Source organism: Somniosus microcephalus, chromosome 14 (assembly GCF_052327205.1).
Source record: "Somniosus microcephalus isolate GS21.2 chromosome 14, FLI_Smic_1.0, whole genome shotgun sequence".
NCBI classification, from domain to species: Eukaryota; Metazoa; Chordata; class Chondrichthyes; order Squaliformes; family Somniosidae; genus Somniosus; species Somniosus microcephalus.
The window spans coordinates 79,654,671-79,673,079 of record NC_141000.1 but is presented as its reverse complement, the minus strand read 5'-3'; the positions used below and the strand labels follow the sequence as shown (position 1 = coordinate 79,673,079).

General features: G+C 46.1%; 1 protein-coding gene across 2 annotated transcripts in view; it reads right to left on the bottom strand.

Annotated features, from left to right (window-relative positions):
* Positions 1-18,409, bottom strand: part of igsf3 (immunoglobulin superfamily, member 3) — a 209,841-nt gene that overhangs the window by 13,058 nt on the left and 178,374 nt on the right. For both annotated transcript variants that reach the window (XM_086006761.1, XM_086006762.1), the window contains 2 exons: positions 13,710-14,120; positions 9,203-9,625 (listed from right to left, as the gene is read on the bottom strand). In XM_086006761.1, coding sequence (XP_085862887.1) covers positions 9,203-9,625; positions 13,710-14,120 — 834 coding nt within the window. The remainder of the gene's footprint in view (positions 1-9,202; positions 9,626-13,709; positions 14,121-18,409) is intronic.

The window sequence follows — 18,409 nt, the reverse complement described above, 5'->3', positions numbered from 1 at the left end:
GCTTTTCCAGGGATTCCCCAAGCTACTCAGGATGTCCGCATCAATGTTCCCTGTAATTATTTTTGACACCGTGTGGCCCCTTCAAGATACCGTGTATGCGTGGTTTTTGCATTGAAAAGCCAGTAAGCCGGCTGCGCAGGTTCCCTGGAGCGCTGCGCGGTCACACGGCTTAAAGGGAACATTGGTCTGCATACTAGAGCCCTCCAACATGGACACAAGCCACAATGGCAGCAAAGTCTGCTCTCATCCCAAATATTCCGGAAACATAAAGCATTCCACAAGTAGAATCAGTCTGACCTCAACCTCACAGCACCCTGGCCCACCCTTTCACTGCCTCCTTACCCAACCTGGTTCAAAGAGAACTACAATGACAGTGTCAGCTCACTGAAGGTATCATATATGAACACTGTACTGCACACCTCAAACTGCTATTGCAGATCTATACTGTATTTAAGATCATTGCTGGGAATACCTTATAATATATGTAACGTCCGTGTGTAATTGAGACACGGACTGCAGGAGTTGGTTATAACAGGTGTTTACTGAATGGAGACAAAACTGGAACTACTATACAGGCTTATATGCCGGGGTGGTCACTACTGGTACTGCAGTATACAGGGGCTGCAGAATATAGTTCCTTCTTCAAGGTACATACACTACAATTCCTCCCCTTTTAGCTAAACAGTACATAACATTCGATTAATAATTAAATAACATATTTACAATTACAGTTGCTATATACATTAGCTGAAGTTAAGCAATTATAAATTCAGTCTTTGAGGAGGCTTCCTGATTTTGTCCGGATAACGCCTCTTTGGGGCATCAGGTTCTTCTGGCAAAGTTGATTCAGGATCAACGTCGTTGTTTGAGTCATAGAGTCATAGAGTTTTACAGCACAGAAAGAGGCCCTTCGGCCCATCGTGTCTGCGCCGATTCGTCTGCTTCCAATATCACCGATTCTGAGGTAGATGCAATTGGTACTTCGGTTTCATCACCAGGTGTATCGGATCGTGGTGTGGATTTGACGTTTTCCAGTGACTCTAGAATCTGGTCAGCATGGCGTCTTACAATGCTCTCTCCAACGTCCACGGTATACATTAGAGGTCCTTGCCGTGTGCAGATCGTTCCTGGCTGCCATTTCTCTGTGCGGTAGTCCCGGGCCAAAACTGGTTGACCTATCTTAAAACTCCTGGTTGGCCTTTCATTCATATTCTGAAACTGCCTGTTCTCCACATCTCTTCTGATGTTTGGCTTAACCAAATCCAAGCGGCATCTTAGTCTTCGACTGAAGAACATCATGGCTGGAGTTTGGTTGGTAACCGCATGTGTCGCATTCCGGTAGGCAAACAAGAAGTTATCCACCTTGTGTTGTAGGGGTATGTCTTCATTACACATTGCCTTGATAGCCTTCTTGAATGTTTGAACGAACCTCTCAGCCAATCCATTGGTGGCTGGATGATATGGGGCGGATGTGTAATGCTTAACACCATTGTTCTTTAAGAACCTCCGGAACTCTTCAGACACAAACTGTGGTCCATTGTCGGAGCAAATCTGTTCAGGCAGCCCATTTCTGGCGAATATGGTTCGTAAGACTGTGATGGTTTTTCTGTGGTGGTTGAGGACATTTTTATTACCTCTGGCCACTTTGAATGTGCATCCACCGCAATTAAAAACATCGAGTCCATAAATGGACCAGCAAAATCAATGTGTACCCTTTGCCATGGAAATGAGGGCCACTCCCATGGATGTAGAGGAGCTTGTGGTGGGGCGTTCTGGACCTTCTGGCATCCTGTACAGCTCTTGGTCATCTCTTCGATTTCTCTATCGATTCCCGGCCACCACGCAAACGCTCTGGCTAAGTTCTTCATTTTTACCCCTCCCAGATGACCCTCATGAAGCTCATTGAGCACTCTATCCTTCAATTTGGGTGGAATTACTACTCTGGATCCACACATCAAGGTTCCTCGGCACACTGACAGCTGTTCTCTTCTCGGCGAGAATGCTGGCAACAGTGGTTCGCCATGTGCTGGCCATCCCTTCACCGTTAAATCATAGACCCAGGAGAGTGTCGGGTCATTTCGTGTTTCCTTTTCTATGTTTGCATTCGTCACAGGTAGACATTCGACTATGGTCGAGTGGAATATCTCCACAGGATCCACTGCAGGTGCTTCTTCCACCGTCGGCAACGGTAGGCGCGACAATCCATCAGCATTCCCATGCTGTTTAGTTCCTTTGTACTCGATGTCATATTGGTGTGCCCCTAGGAAAAGGGACCACCTCTGTAGCCGTTGTGCTGTCATTATCGGGACGCCCTTCTTAGGGTTGAAAATGGAGACAAGAGGTTGATGATCAGTTAGTAGAGTAAATTTCTGTCCGTGCAGGTAGTGATTGAACTTCTTCACCCCCCACACCAGGCTGAGGGCCTCTCTGTCAATCTGGGCGTAGTTACGCTCGGCTGCAGTTAACGAGCGTGACGCAAAAGCTATCGGCCTCTCTGAACCATCAAGGGATTTATGTGACAGTACCGCTCCAACGCCGTAGGGAGACGCATCACACGCCAGTCTTATCGGTAGTGATGGGTTGTAGTGAGCCAATACTTCTCTTGAAGTGATCAGGCCTTTACACTTCTGAAAGGCCCGCTTACATTCATCACTCCATTTCCATGCTACTCCAGTTTGTAGCAGGGTGTTCAGTGGGTGCAGAATTGTGGACAAATTCGGCAAAAACTTATGGTAGTAATTCACCAATCCGAGGAATGACCTCAGTTGCGACACATTTTCAGGCGCTGGAGCCTTAACTACCACTTCAATTTTGTCAGGGGACTTATGTAACCCCTCTTCATCAATCACGTGGCCACAATACGATATTTGTTTCTTAAAAAACTCGCACTTGGGGCGATTGGCTCGTAGCCCATGTTCTCTTAGTCTAGTGAGCACCTGCTCTAGGTTGGCAAGGTGTTCACTGTCATCTTCACCTGTCACTAGGATGTCGTCCAAGTAACTGAGTCCCCGGAATCCCTTGCAGGACTTGTTCCATCGCTCTTTGCCATATAGCCGGAGCTGATGCAACTCTGAATACCAGTCGATTATACTGGTAAAGATCTTTGTGAGTGTTTATCGTGAGATATTTCCTAGAGGATTCTTCAACCTCCATCTGCAAATATGCTTGCGCTAGGTCAATTTTTGTAAAACGTTTCCCTCCAGATAGTGAGGCGAAATTATCTTCTATCCTTGGAAGAGGATACTGTACTGTGTGAAGGACTGGGTTCACAGTCACCTTGAAGTCCCCACAGATGCGAACCTTCCTTGGCTCCTCAGACTTATTGTTTAACGTTTTCTTCATGACAGGAACGATGGGTGTCGCCCACTCGCTCCAGTCTACCTTAGTTAGCACGCCTGCATTCTCCAGATTCTCCAGCTCTGCCTCGACGGCTGGGCGAATTGCATACGGTACCGGTCTTGCTTTGAAAAACTTGGGAATTGCATTCTCTTCTATTTTTATCGAGGTGGTTACGCCTTTAAGAGTTCCCAGTTCTTGTTGAAATACCTCTTTGGCGTTAGCCAAGATTTTTGACAATCGTCCAGGTGTGACGTCGTCATCCTTTTCACCAGCCACCGTCAGTGCCTGAATGGAGTGCCAGTCTAAACTTATCTTTCTGATCCATTCACGTCCCAATAACGGTGGTCCACCATCTTGCAGTATGTACAGATACAATTTCTGTATTTCCTTGCCGTTGTATTCGACAGGCACCCTTATTTTCCCTCTGGGGTATACTTTCTGCCCCGTATATGTCTTCAAGACAATGGATGTGTCTTTCAAGGGTATGTGTGAGAATAGCCGCTCGTAGTCTCGTCGATTCATGACGGTCAGGGCTGATCCTGTATCCAATTCCATTTTGACTTGGGACCCTGCTATCGTGAGGGTGACCCAAATGGTTCGGTGATCCTCTTTTGTGATTACGTTGTGTAGTTTCAGACAGCTTAGTCTCTTGTTCCCGGATTCACTATCGCTCTTCTGGTCTTCGGAACTACTGTCCGTCATCTTTTGTACTTTCCTGTACTTTTCCTTAGTAGTCTTTTTGTTGTCGTTAGTCTTCTTCCCGGACCTGCAAACTCGTGCAATGTGTCCCATCTTTCCGCATTGCCTGCATGTTTTGTCCTTGGACCAGCAGTCCTTCTGGTCATGGGTTGTTCTGCCGCAGCGATAACATTTTTCAAATCCCCGTGTCATTTCATGGGTGCCGTATTCCTGTGGCTTTTGCTGTATTTCCGCAGCTCCCCTTGCTGCTGCTTCGTACGATACTGCCATGATGAAAACCTTATCTAGCGTCAGCACTTTCTCTGAGAGTAACTTCTTCTGTGTTCCTTCACTCAGGAGTCCACAGACAAATTTGTCCCGTAGGGTATCTGCCAGTCCTGCTCTGAACTGGCAGTGCTTTGATAGCTTGCGTAGTTCCGTAAGGTGATCAGCATTGCTCTCATGTTTATGATGATTTCTCTTGTGGAATTTAAATCTTTCTGCTATCAGCAGCGGTGTAGGATTTAGGTGTTCCTGTAGGATATCAACAATTTCGTTAAAACTCTTCGCCATCGGTTTGACTGGAGTGATCAGGTTCCACAATAGGCCATACGTTCTTGCGCCCATTAAGTTTAGTAGTACCGATGCCTTTTTCTCATCGGCTACTTCATTTGCCTTGCAATATACTTCGACTCTTTCCACATACGTGGTCCAGTCTTCTATTGCATTATCGAAGGCAGTGATATTGCCAGTCTTCGGCATCTTGGAGATCTAAGATGGCGCCTCCCGCGCTTTGCCTTCTTCCCCAATTGAACAAAATGGCGCCTCCTGCGCTTTGCCTTCTTCCCCGCTGGATTAAGATGGCGCCTCCCGCGCTTTCTGTCTTTTCTGCTGCTGCTAGTGCTGTTGCTGGCGTTTTTATGCCTTGATGGCGACGCCCTATGGTCTTCGCGCACTTCCCCCCCGCGCTGCTGCCAACGCCGCTCTCCGCGGTCCCCGTGGCAAACTGCAGCTCCTCGCAGCTTTCTGCGCTTCTAATTTCTTTAATTTTAATTACTGTTCCCGTCGTCAGAGCAGACCCTATGGGACACTTTCCTCCCTCTTCTCGGGTCTGTAGGCTGCCCGGCTTCGTAGCACTGGCCACACCCTGTGTGCTCCACCCTCTCTCTCTCTCTCCTCTTCCCGACAACGCTGCTCGGCCCTGTTGAAAAGCCACCCGATCGAGCTCTAGCCCGCCGCAGCCCAGGAAGGATCAGTGTACTACCTGCCACCAGCCTGATTAGCTGGAACACCATAGACTGGATAACCAAGCCCAGCTCTCGACAGCCTCTCCTGCAAATCTTCGAATTCGATGAATCAGAGGGCGGTTGCCCACGGTCGACGCCCATTTCTTCTGTTTGTTTTTTTTTCTTTTTGGATTTCTTCCTTCTGGCCTCGACCTCTAACAACTTCGCTTCAGGGATGGATCCCCGTGAGGTGGTGCAGAACTGTAGGTAAGTTCGGATCTGTTCGTCGCCAGTGTAACGTCCGTGTGTAATTGAGACACGGACTGCAGGAGTTGGTTATAACAGGTGTTTACTGAATGGAGACAAAACTGGAACTACTATACAAAGTTACTACGATAGCAAAATACTGCAGATGTTGGAAATCCGAAATAACAACAGAAAATGCTGGAAAAACTCAGCAGGTCAGGCAACATCCGTGGAGAGAAATTTGAGTTGACGTTTCGGGTTTGACCTTTCTTCAAAACTGGAGAGAAAAGGAACTAGATCGAAGGCAGGGCTGCGATCGGACAAAAGAATAAAAGAACCAAAAGAAGTAAAAGAGATAAAAGAGATAAAAGAGATAAAAGTTACTACACAGGCTTATATACCGGGGTGGTCACTACTGGTACTGCAGTATACAGGGGCTGCAGAATATAGTTCCTTCTTCAAAGTACATACACTACAATATATGTTGTATTGAACCGGCACAGCCGGCTTACTGACCCTTTCTCCCGCTTTCAGAATTCTCGTTCTACCTGGACCCCTCCCCCTGGCCTCTTACCCGCTCTAGATCTTTTGATTGCTAACTGCTGCTGTGACATTGGCTGTCTCCATTTCTCTGCTCCCCTCACTCACTCCAACCTACCTCCCTCTGAACTTGCAGCACTCCATTCTCTCAGATCCAACCCCGACATTGTCATTAAACCTGCTAACAAGGGTGGTGCTGTTGTTGTTTGGCGAACCGACCTCTACCTAGCGGAAGCTGAACGCCAACTCTCCGACACTTCCTCCTACCCCCATCTGGACCATGACCCCACTACCGAACATTAAACCACCATTTCCAAGACTGTCACTGACCTCATCTCCTCTGGAGATCTTCCCCCCACGGCCACCAACCTCATAGTTCCCCAACCCCACACAGCCCGCTTCTACCTCCTTCCCAAGATCCACAAACAGGACTGCCCTGGTAGACCCATCATTTCAGCCTGTTCTTGCCCCACGGAACTTCTCTCTTCCTATCTCGACTCTATTTTTCTCCCCTTGTCCAGTCTCTTCCCACCTACATCCGTGACTCTTCTGACGCCCTCCGCCACTTTAACAGTTTCCAGTTTCCTGGCCCCAACTGCCTCCTTTTCACCATGGACGTACAATCCCTCTACACCTCCATCCCCCACCCGGATGGCCTGAGGGCACTCCACTTCTTCCTTGAACAGAGGCCCAACCAGTCCCCATCCACCACCACCCTCCTCCGCCTGGCTGAACTTGTTCCCACATTGAACAACTTCTCCTTTGACTCCACTCATTTCCTCCAAATCAAAGGTGTTGCTATGGGTACCCGCATGGGTCCTAGCTATGCCTGCCTTTTCATGGGATATGTGGAACACTCTTTGTTCCAGTCCTACTCGGGTCCCCTCCCTCACCTTTTACCGGTACATTAATGACTGTATCGGTGCAGTTTCCTGCTCTCGCCCCGAACTAGACAATTTCATTCACTTTGCCTCCAATTTCCACCCTTCCCTCACCTTCACATGGTCCATCTCCGACTCTTCCCTTCTCTTCCTCGACTTCTCCGTCTCCATCTCTGGGGATAGGTTATCGACCAACATTCACTACAAGCCCATTGACTCCCACAGCTACCTGGACTACACTTCCTCCCACCCCGCCTCCTGTAAGGACTCTCTTCCATTCTCCCAGTTTCTCCGTCTCCGCCGCAACTGCTCCGACGATGTCACCTTCCACACCAGTGCTTCTGACATGTCTTCCTTTTTCTTCAACCGAGGATTCCCCTCTACCGTGGTTGACACGGCCCTCAACCGTGTCCGTTCTATCTCCCGCACTTCTGCCCTCACCCCTGCCCCTCCCTCCCGGAACCACGATAGGGTTCCCCTTGTCCTCACCTTTCACCCCACCAGCTTCCACATTCAACGGATCATCCTCCGCCATTTCCGCCACCTCCAACGTGATCCCACCACCCAACACATCTTCCCCTCCCCTCCCCTTTCAGCATTCCGTAAGGACCGCTCCCTCCGAGACACCCTGGTCCACTCCTCTATCACACCCAGCACCCCTTCCCTTTCGCCCAGCACCTTCCCGTGCAAGCGCAGGAGATGCAACACCTGCCCTTATACCTCCCCCCTTCCCACTGTCCAGGGCCCCAAACACCCCTTCCAGGTGAAACAGCAATTTACTTGTACTTCTTGCAATCTAGTATACTGTATTCGCTGCTCACGATGTGGTCTCCTCTACATTGGGGAGACCAAACGCAGATTGGGTGACCGCTTTGCGGAACACCTCCGTTCAGTCCGTAAGGGTGACCCTGAGCTTCCGGTCGCCTGTCATTTTAATTCACTGCCCCATTCCCACTCAGACCTCACCGTACTCGGGCTCTTGCATTGTTCCACGGAAACCCAGCGTAAGCTCGAGGAACAGCACCTCCTCTTCCGATTAGGCACTTTACAGTCTTCCGGACTCAATATTGAGTTCAACAATTTCAGATCATAACCTTGGCCCCTATTACATTTTTATATATTTTTTATCCACACCTTTGTTTTGTGCCCTTCCCCCTTTTTTCTCTCCCACATGGCAGCTGTCGCTCATTCTGCCAGCGCATGTCACACCTAATCTAGAGCCGTCTTTTGTCTCTTTACTGGTCCTATCACCATCTCGTCTCGTCTTGAATACCTCTTAATGTCTCTTCACTTCTCTTTTGTTCTTTCATCCCCATTTCCCAGCCCCCAAACTGGCCTTTTAATCAGTTTCATTTCCTGTGTTTCTTCAGTCCTGACAAAGGGTTTCGACCTGAAACGTTGACTCTATTTCTCTCTCCACGGATGTTGCCTGGCCTGCTGAGTTTTTCCAGCATTTTCTGTTGTTATGTTGTATTGTAATGTTTGGATAGTTCTAATAAAACTCCTATGCGCCTATTCTTTCTGGTAGTGTTTTGAGTATGTTACAATATAACTCCTGCACACACAATCTTTGTGATGCTTTGTGGATTTTTAACAATAAAATCCCATGGACTTCCACAGTGTTTAAAGGAATACTGAAGCTACAGGACCCATCCAATGCCAGTCACCACTGTAGATGCAATATAAATTTAATATACTTTAAAAATTACCTTTTAACGCAAGAAAAAAAAGTAGGCACTTGTTTGGATTTATTATACCTCAGAGGTATGCAAGATAGTGAACAGAATAGTAAAGGTAAACCCAGCATATGACTTCAGACAAAGCCATGATAGTAAGATAAGGGGGCACAAGTTCAAATTAATAAAAGACAAATTTAGAACTGATGTCAAAATGTTAGCTTTGGCTCAGTGGTAGCACTCTCGCCTCTGAGCCAGAAGGTTGTGGGTTCAAGTCCCATTCCAGAGACTTGAGCACATAATGTAGGCTGACACTCCAGTGCAGCTCTAAGGGAGTGCTATTATGCTTGCGGCTCATTTCCAGCTAGCTCCACAATATCAGCTAACGTACTGCTCACACATGAATCAAACAGGTGCTCAACGGCCTTTTAAGCGTCTGCAACCCTTGCATTTTTTCCATCAAACTTTAAGGGTCGTCAGGTTGCATCACAAAATCTGGTCGCCTTCACCAGGTGCTCCCAGTGCATCATGCACTAAGCACTAGGAGTGCACTGAAAGTATTTAATGTAACTGACCATATATGATTCAGGCAAGATCAAATTTTTCCTCTGAGTACCTTTGTTTTGTACAGTGACCATGACCAGCCCGGACTCATCCTCTCCTAGTTTATACCAGATATTGTTGGCATTTTGAATCCATTCCTCCACGTGACAGTAGTAATTCCCAGTGTCACTGCTGTCAGAATTCTGCACCGTCAAGCTGTACAATCCATGGGAGGGTCTCTCTAACTGCAGTCTGTCCTTCATCCCCTCAGCTCCGTCCAGTGAGACATCGAACCCAAACACTGAATTGTGATCAACTTTTAAAATGGTCTCCTTCATGATTCTGTCAGCACCCTCTTTGACTTTCCATGCGAACCAGGATACGGCAAACTGCGAATTATCTTGTGTTTGGTGGGTTACATTGCAGCTGAGCTGGAACAGGCCCTTCTCTGGTATGCTAATATTCAATTCTGTTTTATCCACTTGCATTTTAAATTCTGTTTGTGAAATTGAAAACAAAGAGATAACATAGTTTAATGTTTAATATTTGAAAACACGAGAAAGTCAGCTCTGCCCATTTTTCTTTGTCGAGTAAATTCATCACTCTGATGCTCCCAACAGTGAGTTACACTCAAAGGCAGTCAGAGAATCAGAGCGGCGGTGTTGTAGTCCTATTTCTGACCCATACCTCCTTTGATCACGATTTCCCACTGGGAGTGCAAGATCGGTGAATTTACTCTTATATTCACACTATTTCCCTTAGCCAAGGGATGGAACAAGCCCACCTTCAAACATCTCTGCCCAAATCAACCCACCAGGAGGAAAGACTGAATAATGCAGCAAGGGCCCCACCTTAAGCAGACTGTCGCTGCAGATCCTGTGTGTAATTTCCACCTCCACAACATTGCCCATCTCCGCCCGTCTCAGCTCATCTGCTGCTGAAACCCTCACTCGTGCCTTTGTGACCTCTAGACTTGACTATTCCAACGCACTCCTGGCTGGCCTCCCACGTTATACCCTACGTAAACTTGAGGTCATCCAAAACTCTGCTGCCCGTGTCCTAACTCGCAGCAAGTCCCTTTCGCCCATCTCCCCTGTGCTCGCTGAACTATATTGGCTCCCGGTTAAGCAACAACTCAAACTCAAAATTCTCCTCCTTGTTTTCAAATCCCTCCATGGCCTTACCCTTCCTTATCTCTGTAGACTCCTCTAGCCCCACAACGTCCGCCCCACAACGTCCTCCCCCCACCTCCCGAGATATCTGCGCTCCTCTAATTCTGCCCTCGTGAGCATCCCTGATTATAATCGCTCAACCATTGGCAGCCGTGCCCTCTGTTGCCTAGGCCCTAAGCTCTGGAATTACCTGCCTAAACCTCTCTGCCTCGCTACCTCTCTTTCCTCCTTTAAGACGCTCCTTAAAACCTACCTCTTTGACCAAGCTTCTGGTCATCTGCCCTAATTTATCCTTATGTGGCTCGGTGTCAAATTTTTGTCTTATAATACTCCTGTGAAGCACCTTGAGATGTTTTACTGTGTTAAAGGCGCTATATCAATACACGTTGTTGTTGTAATCACACGGTCAGATGGGACTTTTCATTTAAACAGCAGACGTGACCTCGTGATGAGGGCAGGATTGGGCTCAGCTGTGATGGCTCCTCATGTTCAAACAGTTTGCTGACCCCTTACTGTCCAGGACCACCGATTGAAATAAATAACAATCTGGTTGAGTTGCTGAAGGGCTACATGAGTGAGCACCTTTAGCAAAAGCATGAGGCAAGTCAAAAATATTGGAAGGCAAATTACAGGCAGAAAAAAGGTGCAAATCAATTCAAAGCAGAGAAGTCCATACATCCCAAACACTATTATACCAGAGCAACTGTCATATTCTTCTACACTAGCACCAGTATAAAGTAGGTCCTCCACTAACTTTCTTTTTCCAATTTTTTCTTCTCCTCTACCAAAGGTGATAACTCATGCTTGGCTATGTGCATTCTAGCTCAAGGTATCACAGAATCACAGAAACCTCACAGTGCAGATAGAGGCCATTTCGGCCCATCGAGCCTGCACCGACACATATCCCACCCGATCCCCGTAACCCCTACACCAACACATATCCCACCCTATCCCCGTAACCCCACGTATTTAATCCCCCTAACACTAAGGGTCAATTTTATCATAGCCAATCAACCTAACCTGAACTGCAGTACTTATACAAATGACCTCACGAACCTTGGTTTCATCAAAGGTCCATACATTTTTTTTGCTGCAAACTTTGAGTCATTTAATCTAGCCACGTAGATACCATAGTGCAATGGCATTGTCTGCTGTCTAGAGACATGCAGTATAGATTACAGTAAATTTCCGTTTAACACCAGGAGTAAGATTACACTACACCAAAACTGCATCATCAGAGCCAAAGCTGGTGGCCTACACTTAATCCCAATACAATGCGGGCTGTCATATGGAGTTCATGCTGGAAAATCCCAATCCATAATGGCCTATTTCATGGCTTCACTGCAGCTATAAATGGACCTTTCTATAGTATAGCAGATCTCAGATATTCAAACTTTGCTAGATTATTCCTTATGATGCAGAAATATATTATTTTTCTGCCATTTTCTTGAGGACAACCTCCTCAGCATACTTGAGTAAACTGTATCCAGTTCTCTCACCATCCCATCTGATCACGTCTCGCACCTTTTCTGCCTGTAGCCACCAGTCATGTACATCAGCTTAATCATGACTAAATGAGGCAGGGATGAATGTCCAGGTGGTATTTCAATTCAAATGATTTTTTTTTTAAAGTCACACTGTGATTAAGTCAATATTAACACCAGCAATGCTAATGAGATTTAAAGAGATTGCCTCTGGCAGGTTCTAACTATATTAGGTTTGCTTGGTTATTTTTCATTTTTGTCTGTTTAATAACATCTGTGCCTTGCAAAATAACTCACATGTAGCCAATGTCACAATTCTAATCTAAGAAAATTGAGTACAACTGCCTGATTATACATCTGTCTCTTCAAGGACAGCCCTGTGGCTGTCATATGTGCTTTATTTTGGCCCATTGCATATAAGCATGTATGCAGATATGGGATATGCACCATTGCTTGTAGGCTGGGAAGGTGTAGTATATGGCTGGACATGGTAATGCCATAAACAGGATTAACTTTGCTCAGTTACTGGTCAGTAATAGCTTACAGAATTTGTTAAACTTTACAAAGTACTTTGCATGTGAATTTTTTTTTAAATTTCTTTTGTTTAACATAGAACACCAATTAAGATAGAAGTCATGGGAATCGTGTCAAAATAATGGACAGAATAGGGGTCGAAACAGATGGAAATTTTGTCACAAGCCCATTGCCTGGGTAAAGTAGATAGTATCGAATTTCAGTGGTCAATCTTGTGCCCTTGTTATTGGTAAAATTGCATTTAACAATGTTGCATCATCCAACTGACAGGACTGTGCTAACCCAGAACACTGACACTGAACTCCTTTGAACCATAGAGCACACAATAGTGGTTCGCAAGTCTTTCGGGAAGTCACAGCACACACCCCACTTTACCCAGCTGCACACATTTAAATCTACTTACTAGTCCCTTATTACCTTGTTTGGGGATGGATAGAGGGGGAGGGGTTTCACATTGTAAGCAAGACATTTGTACAATGTGGTACTGTGATGTGCACTGTGTTTTGGCTCTAGCGTCCGTATTGGAGGCAAGACGGCACCATTTAGATGAGAATTGCTGGCGCAATTTAAGAATGACAGTTACAGTATTTGCAGTGTTATGCTATGGATTTGGTGCCTAAACAGGCAAGACTTCTGTGCTAAATTTATGACGTAAACAACATTGCAATTTAAAACTGAGACTAACTCATAAGTACGTAAGAAATAAGAGCAGGAGTAGGCCATATGGTCCCTTGAGCCTGCTCCGCCATTCAATAAGATCATGGCTGATCATCGACCTCAACTCCACTTTCCCGCCCGATCTCCATATCCCTTGATTCCCCCAGAGTCCAAAAATCTATCTATCTCAGCCTTGAATATACTCAAAGACTCAGCATCCACAGCCCTCTGGGGCAGAGAATTCCAAAGATTCACAACCCTCTGAGTGAAGAAATTCCTCCTCATCTCAGTCTTAAATGGCCTACCCCTTATCCTGAGACTATGCCCCCTAGTTCTAGACACTCCAGCCAGGGGAAACAACCTCTCAGCATCTACCCTGTCAATCCCCTTCAGAATCTTGTATGTTTCAATGAGATCACCTCTCATTCTTCTAAACTCCAGAGACTATAGGCCTAGAATATGACAGTTGCTTTGCTTTGAGTTGATTTGCACCTTTTTTCTGCCAGGCAACTCAGTATACATCAATCAGCTGGGAGGTTATATATTTTAGAAGCCAGATTTCAGCTAATGTTTGGTATAATCTAATTTCTTAAACATCACACAGCCATGTCTTAAAATTTCCAAAAAGGTGACTTGATGTAATGTGGTCTGATGCCAATCAGAGGAATAGCTTTTGTAAACCACCCTTCATTAAAGCTTTTTTCCTAAACCAAAATGAATAGTTATACCATACCTGGTTGTTGTACAGTGACGGTAGTCAGTCCAGACTGGTCCTCTCCCAGTTTATACCACACATTATTGGGGCTAAGTAACCACTCTTCTACACAACAGTAGTAACTGCCAGTGTCAGATGTAGTTGCTTTCTGTAGTATCAAACTATACAACTCATGGGTAGATCTTTCAAACCGCAGCCTATCCCTCAGTCTCACACTGTTATCCATTGAGCTGCCGTACTCAAAAACAGAATTCCGGTTCAGGCTGAGAATGGGATGTCTATCTGTCTCCAGTGTTCTCCGGGCATACCAGGCCACAGATAGTTGGGAATCCAGGTTGGTACGGTTGCTGATCCTGCAATCCAGCTGAATCTGGCTGTCCTCTGACACAGTAATACTCTTTTCAGTTTTGATGGTTTGTAAATTGTTTTCTGTAGATACACAAAGTTCTAATTTCAATAAAAGGAAAATTGACAGCCAAGGAATTTTAATATCACAGAAGCATAGTTTCATAACTCCCCAACAGATTTATTCATCAGATATTCTATTCAAATGTATTAACTTGGCTGTGTTAACAAAAGTGATTATGTAAAGACATGGGGAAATAGTTTGAGCTTATATGTATCAAATGTGAAAATTTAGTGCAATAAAAACAAATTGCTGGAAATGCACTACTGGTCACTCTAAGAGAAACAAGATTTCCAGTAGTGTTTGTGCGCATGCTACTGACGCTTGTTGAAAATGAGCTGAGCAATAAGAGGAAGAAATGAGATGGTCGCAAATGAAATAACTCATTTTGAGGCTTATTATGATGAGAAAATGGTGTACAGGGCTCATTATTCAGGTTACTGTCTGGAAAAGTTGTTGGTAATAGATCAAGAGGCAGGCAAAGAACATGGCTAGATGACATAATGGACTGGACGGGAGTGACATTAGACGCTGATACAATCTAACTGTCGAGAAACTGAAGATTATTGAGTGCACTGGTCACCAGCCTCAAGAGCAGATAATACACATAGAAAAAGTGTTTGTGTGGAGGAATCAATCTTTCATTGTATTCTTTCACAATCTAGGTGTGAGTTTTACAAAAAAATTTCTTCTGCAAAAATAATTTGAACTTCACTGTAGTTTCTCTGCCATGGGAATACACACAACCCTCAGTGTCAACTTTCTTCAAGGAACTACCCAGATAATGACAGCAATCAGCTCCACAGAAAAGGAACCATGGAGATCAGCGTGAGCTCCTGTCCTAGACATTGCTAGTGAGGCCTCTGATTCAGCAGTGCCAGATGAGTACAGCCTCAGATTTCGTAATTGGTTTCCAGGAAAGGAAATTTCAATGGAGCCACTTATATTGCAACACTGATGACCTCTTTAGATTTCAAAATTGGCTTAAATGGATGTGGTTCTGTAATGTGCTGGAGCTCTGTGTGCTGTGAATTCCATGCCATTTACATTCTGGGCCAGTTACATAGCACTAGCAGTAACAGTCAAATAACTGCATTCAAATAGTCTGTACACGCTGGCAATGTAAAACCCGTATCACTTGTCTGAATGGGTGGACTGAATGCACTTGTGGCTGGAAAAAATGGCATATAAAACCACCTGATTTATATTACAGCAGAAACTGGGACTGCCATCACCAGCAGCATGAAATGTAAAGGGTCTTAATGTCTCCTAACAAAGTAGGATATTTTTAAACAATATTTAAAATTTTATGTATTGAAAGTATTCTCCTGACACTTTCTTTAAAGAGGGCATCCCTAATTGTGAGCTTTAAAGCGTGTTAAAGGATAGTCTTCGGTTTACCCTTTGCAGTTTTACAAAGTTGGGAAAATTAATCATTTATATACGTATATGCATTTTTTAAACATGCAAAGGAAGCATTACCCCTACCCAAGACCTTGCTATTTGTATCCTTGTGATAATTATAATTATGGAAGGTGCCTAACAAGTGTCCATACCCATTTCAAGCAAAACAGCTGAAAGGGTTTTTCTTGTTGGTTCAGTTTACCTTATTTGAGTATGTTTGTTTAAATTCTAATTGATGCTGATATAGTGGGATATTATTGAGGGATTTGTCTGGGAGGGTTCACTGAGCCTGACAGTTGAATTAATGTGTGTTGAGATAAGTTGTTCAATTCAAGACACTTAAGTGATGTTGTCATTTGAACTGTGTATGATAGTTCAGGTAAGGCACAGTGGCCTAGAAATTGGGTATAGCCCCGCTTGAGGCGTTAGAACTGGCGCTGCGCAAAGTTTATAGCCAGACAAAACTTATCGCCGCCTGGTGCGATATTGGGTTGCATCGCCCCTAAAGGGGATTGAGGTGCGAATTCAGGCGTTACACGGGACTCCTAAGGCGCTAAACTTCCGGCGCAACCCAATATCGAAGCGGACGGGCGCAGCGCAGGTGCTCTCAATTACTGATGACCACGAGACTTCCAGGCACCGGCCAGCTCTTAAAGGGGTGGGTCAGTCAGCTTCAGCATCCACACTCTTCGCCTTGCAGGCCTCAGAATTGGCGCAGGCCCTTCTCTGGCGCTAAAAACTTGGACCAGATGGAGAAGGTGAGACAGAGAGCAGAGCGCTTCACCAATGAGGCTCTGGAGCAATCGGTGGCCGCAGTGGAGCGCCAGCGAGATGTTCCCTACCTAAACAATGGCACGAGGCCAAATCATAAGGACTACCGACGAGCTTGGAGGGATGTATGCCAGAGGGTCAACTCTAGCAGCATGGTGACCAGGAGCCCTGTCCAACGCAGAAAGAAATTCAACGACCTCACTCGGGTCGTGAGGGTGAGTGTTGTTTCTGCAAACTTCTGCATCCCTTCATTTGCACCTGACTTTATGGCTACAGGGTGGGCTGTGCCCCATTGGCCATCTGCCAGCAAGCACCCATGGCCCTTTCTGGGCACACATATGCACATTTGACTCAAGGCGTCATGTAAGGGCTCTTGCACCATGGGGGGCATGAGATGATCACTCAGGGCATCATGTAAGGGCTCTTCCACCATGGGGGGCATGAGATGATCACTCAGGGCATCATGTAACATAACTTCCCCTCCTTTCCCCTGCAGTCCAAGCTGGCGAGGATTGGCAAAGACCAGCTTCGCACCGGTGGAGGACCTCCACAAGTGGTCACTCTCACGGATCTCGAGGAGAGAGTCCACCAGATTCTTGGAGGACGTCGGAGTGGTCCTGTAACCACTGCAGCTGCCGACCCCATTGTCGACAGCGATGGTAAGGTTCTCACCTTTTACAACCGTCTCCTTCCACTTGTTTCCCCCGCCAGCATGCTTTCTCACTGTGGACCCATGTCATAGCCTTGCCGCAATCTGGCATCCCTTGCTGCCAAGCTGTCCTTTTGCTAAAGCCACTCTTCCACCTCCCTGCTTTCAGATGCTGCATCACCAGCTCGGGAGCCGGGCCCTCAAGCTGCCAGTGCCAGTGCCTCCGAAGGCTCAATGAGAAAATTACTGTCCAACAGAAGGTCAGCAACTCTCTCCAGCAACGATCAGAATGGCCAACCCAAATGGCTGCAGCTTTTATACAAGTGCTGTCCCCTTTAAATAGCACCCCCCCGAGTCCGAGAAGGGCCTGGGAACGCTCCATCCAACTGTCACTAATAGCGCCAGGCGAAAAGGTTGCGGGCGCCACCGAATATCCGGTCCGGGGCGCCAAAAAGGCGTTGCACACTGAAATGACGTCATGATCTGCCTGCGCCTGCGGGCGAGTGAAAAGAGTTAGCGCCGGAGCTAAAAGGATACTCAATATGGGAGGTGGCGCTATATTCACTGCGCCCGCCCGAAAATTGGGTAACGCCCCAATTCTCGGGCTCTTTAGGCGCTAATCGCTGGCACTATCAACCGAATTTCTAGGCCAGTAGCTCTTCTCGGCCAGTTTTCAGACGTTAGGTCATTGGCATCACTATTGAAACAAAAACTCTGAAATAAGAAGGCAAAGTAGCATAGAAGGATGACAAAATTTCCCCATTCCTGCAGTCATTTTCTCCCCTAGTTTCCAGAAGGTATTGGCTTGTTCTTGGACACTGTTTTGTGGGCATCAGTATCTTGCCCAAGTAGGCATTCCTCCTGTGTAAGCTTAGACACTGAGTAATTTATCATGGGAGATGTCACAGGTGAGCCTGATCATATCCTCACCTGACATCCACACTTGCAGCAGGGGTCACTCGACATCAGTCAGGAATAGGAACTCTAGCTCATTTTTCCCATCTCCAGCCCAGGAGTGCTGAAGATATTATAGCACATAACTGTTGCTCTGGCTTAGGCCAATTGATTTGACTCCCAGTTTAAAACACCTTAGCTATCCAGATAAACTCAAAGAACTGGGTCTATATACTTTAGCGAAGTGTCAACTTGGGCGATTTGATCGAGGTTTATAAAATAATGAAGGGTCTAGATTGTGCGGTGAACGCTGATTCCCTGCACGCCTTCAAGAGGGAGCTGGACCTGCTTCTGGCTAGGGCGGAGATCACCTCGTAAAAGAGGCAGTTACCCTGTAATATAAATCAGGGTCAATGTAATCTCCTGGACTAGTTTTGATTGCCTAAAGGGGTTGGAGGGGAATTTTCCAGATTTTTCCCGAATTGGCCTGGGTTTTTAGCTGGCTTTTCGCCTCTCCCAGGAGATTACCTGGCTCCAAGTTGGTAGGAAGTGTTTGTATCACGATGCATATCACAACTATATCGGACAGTTTGA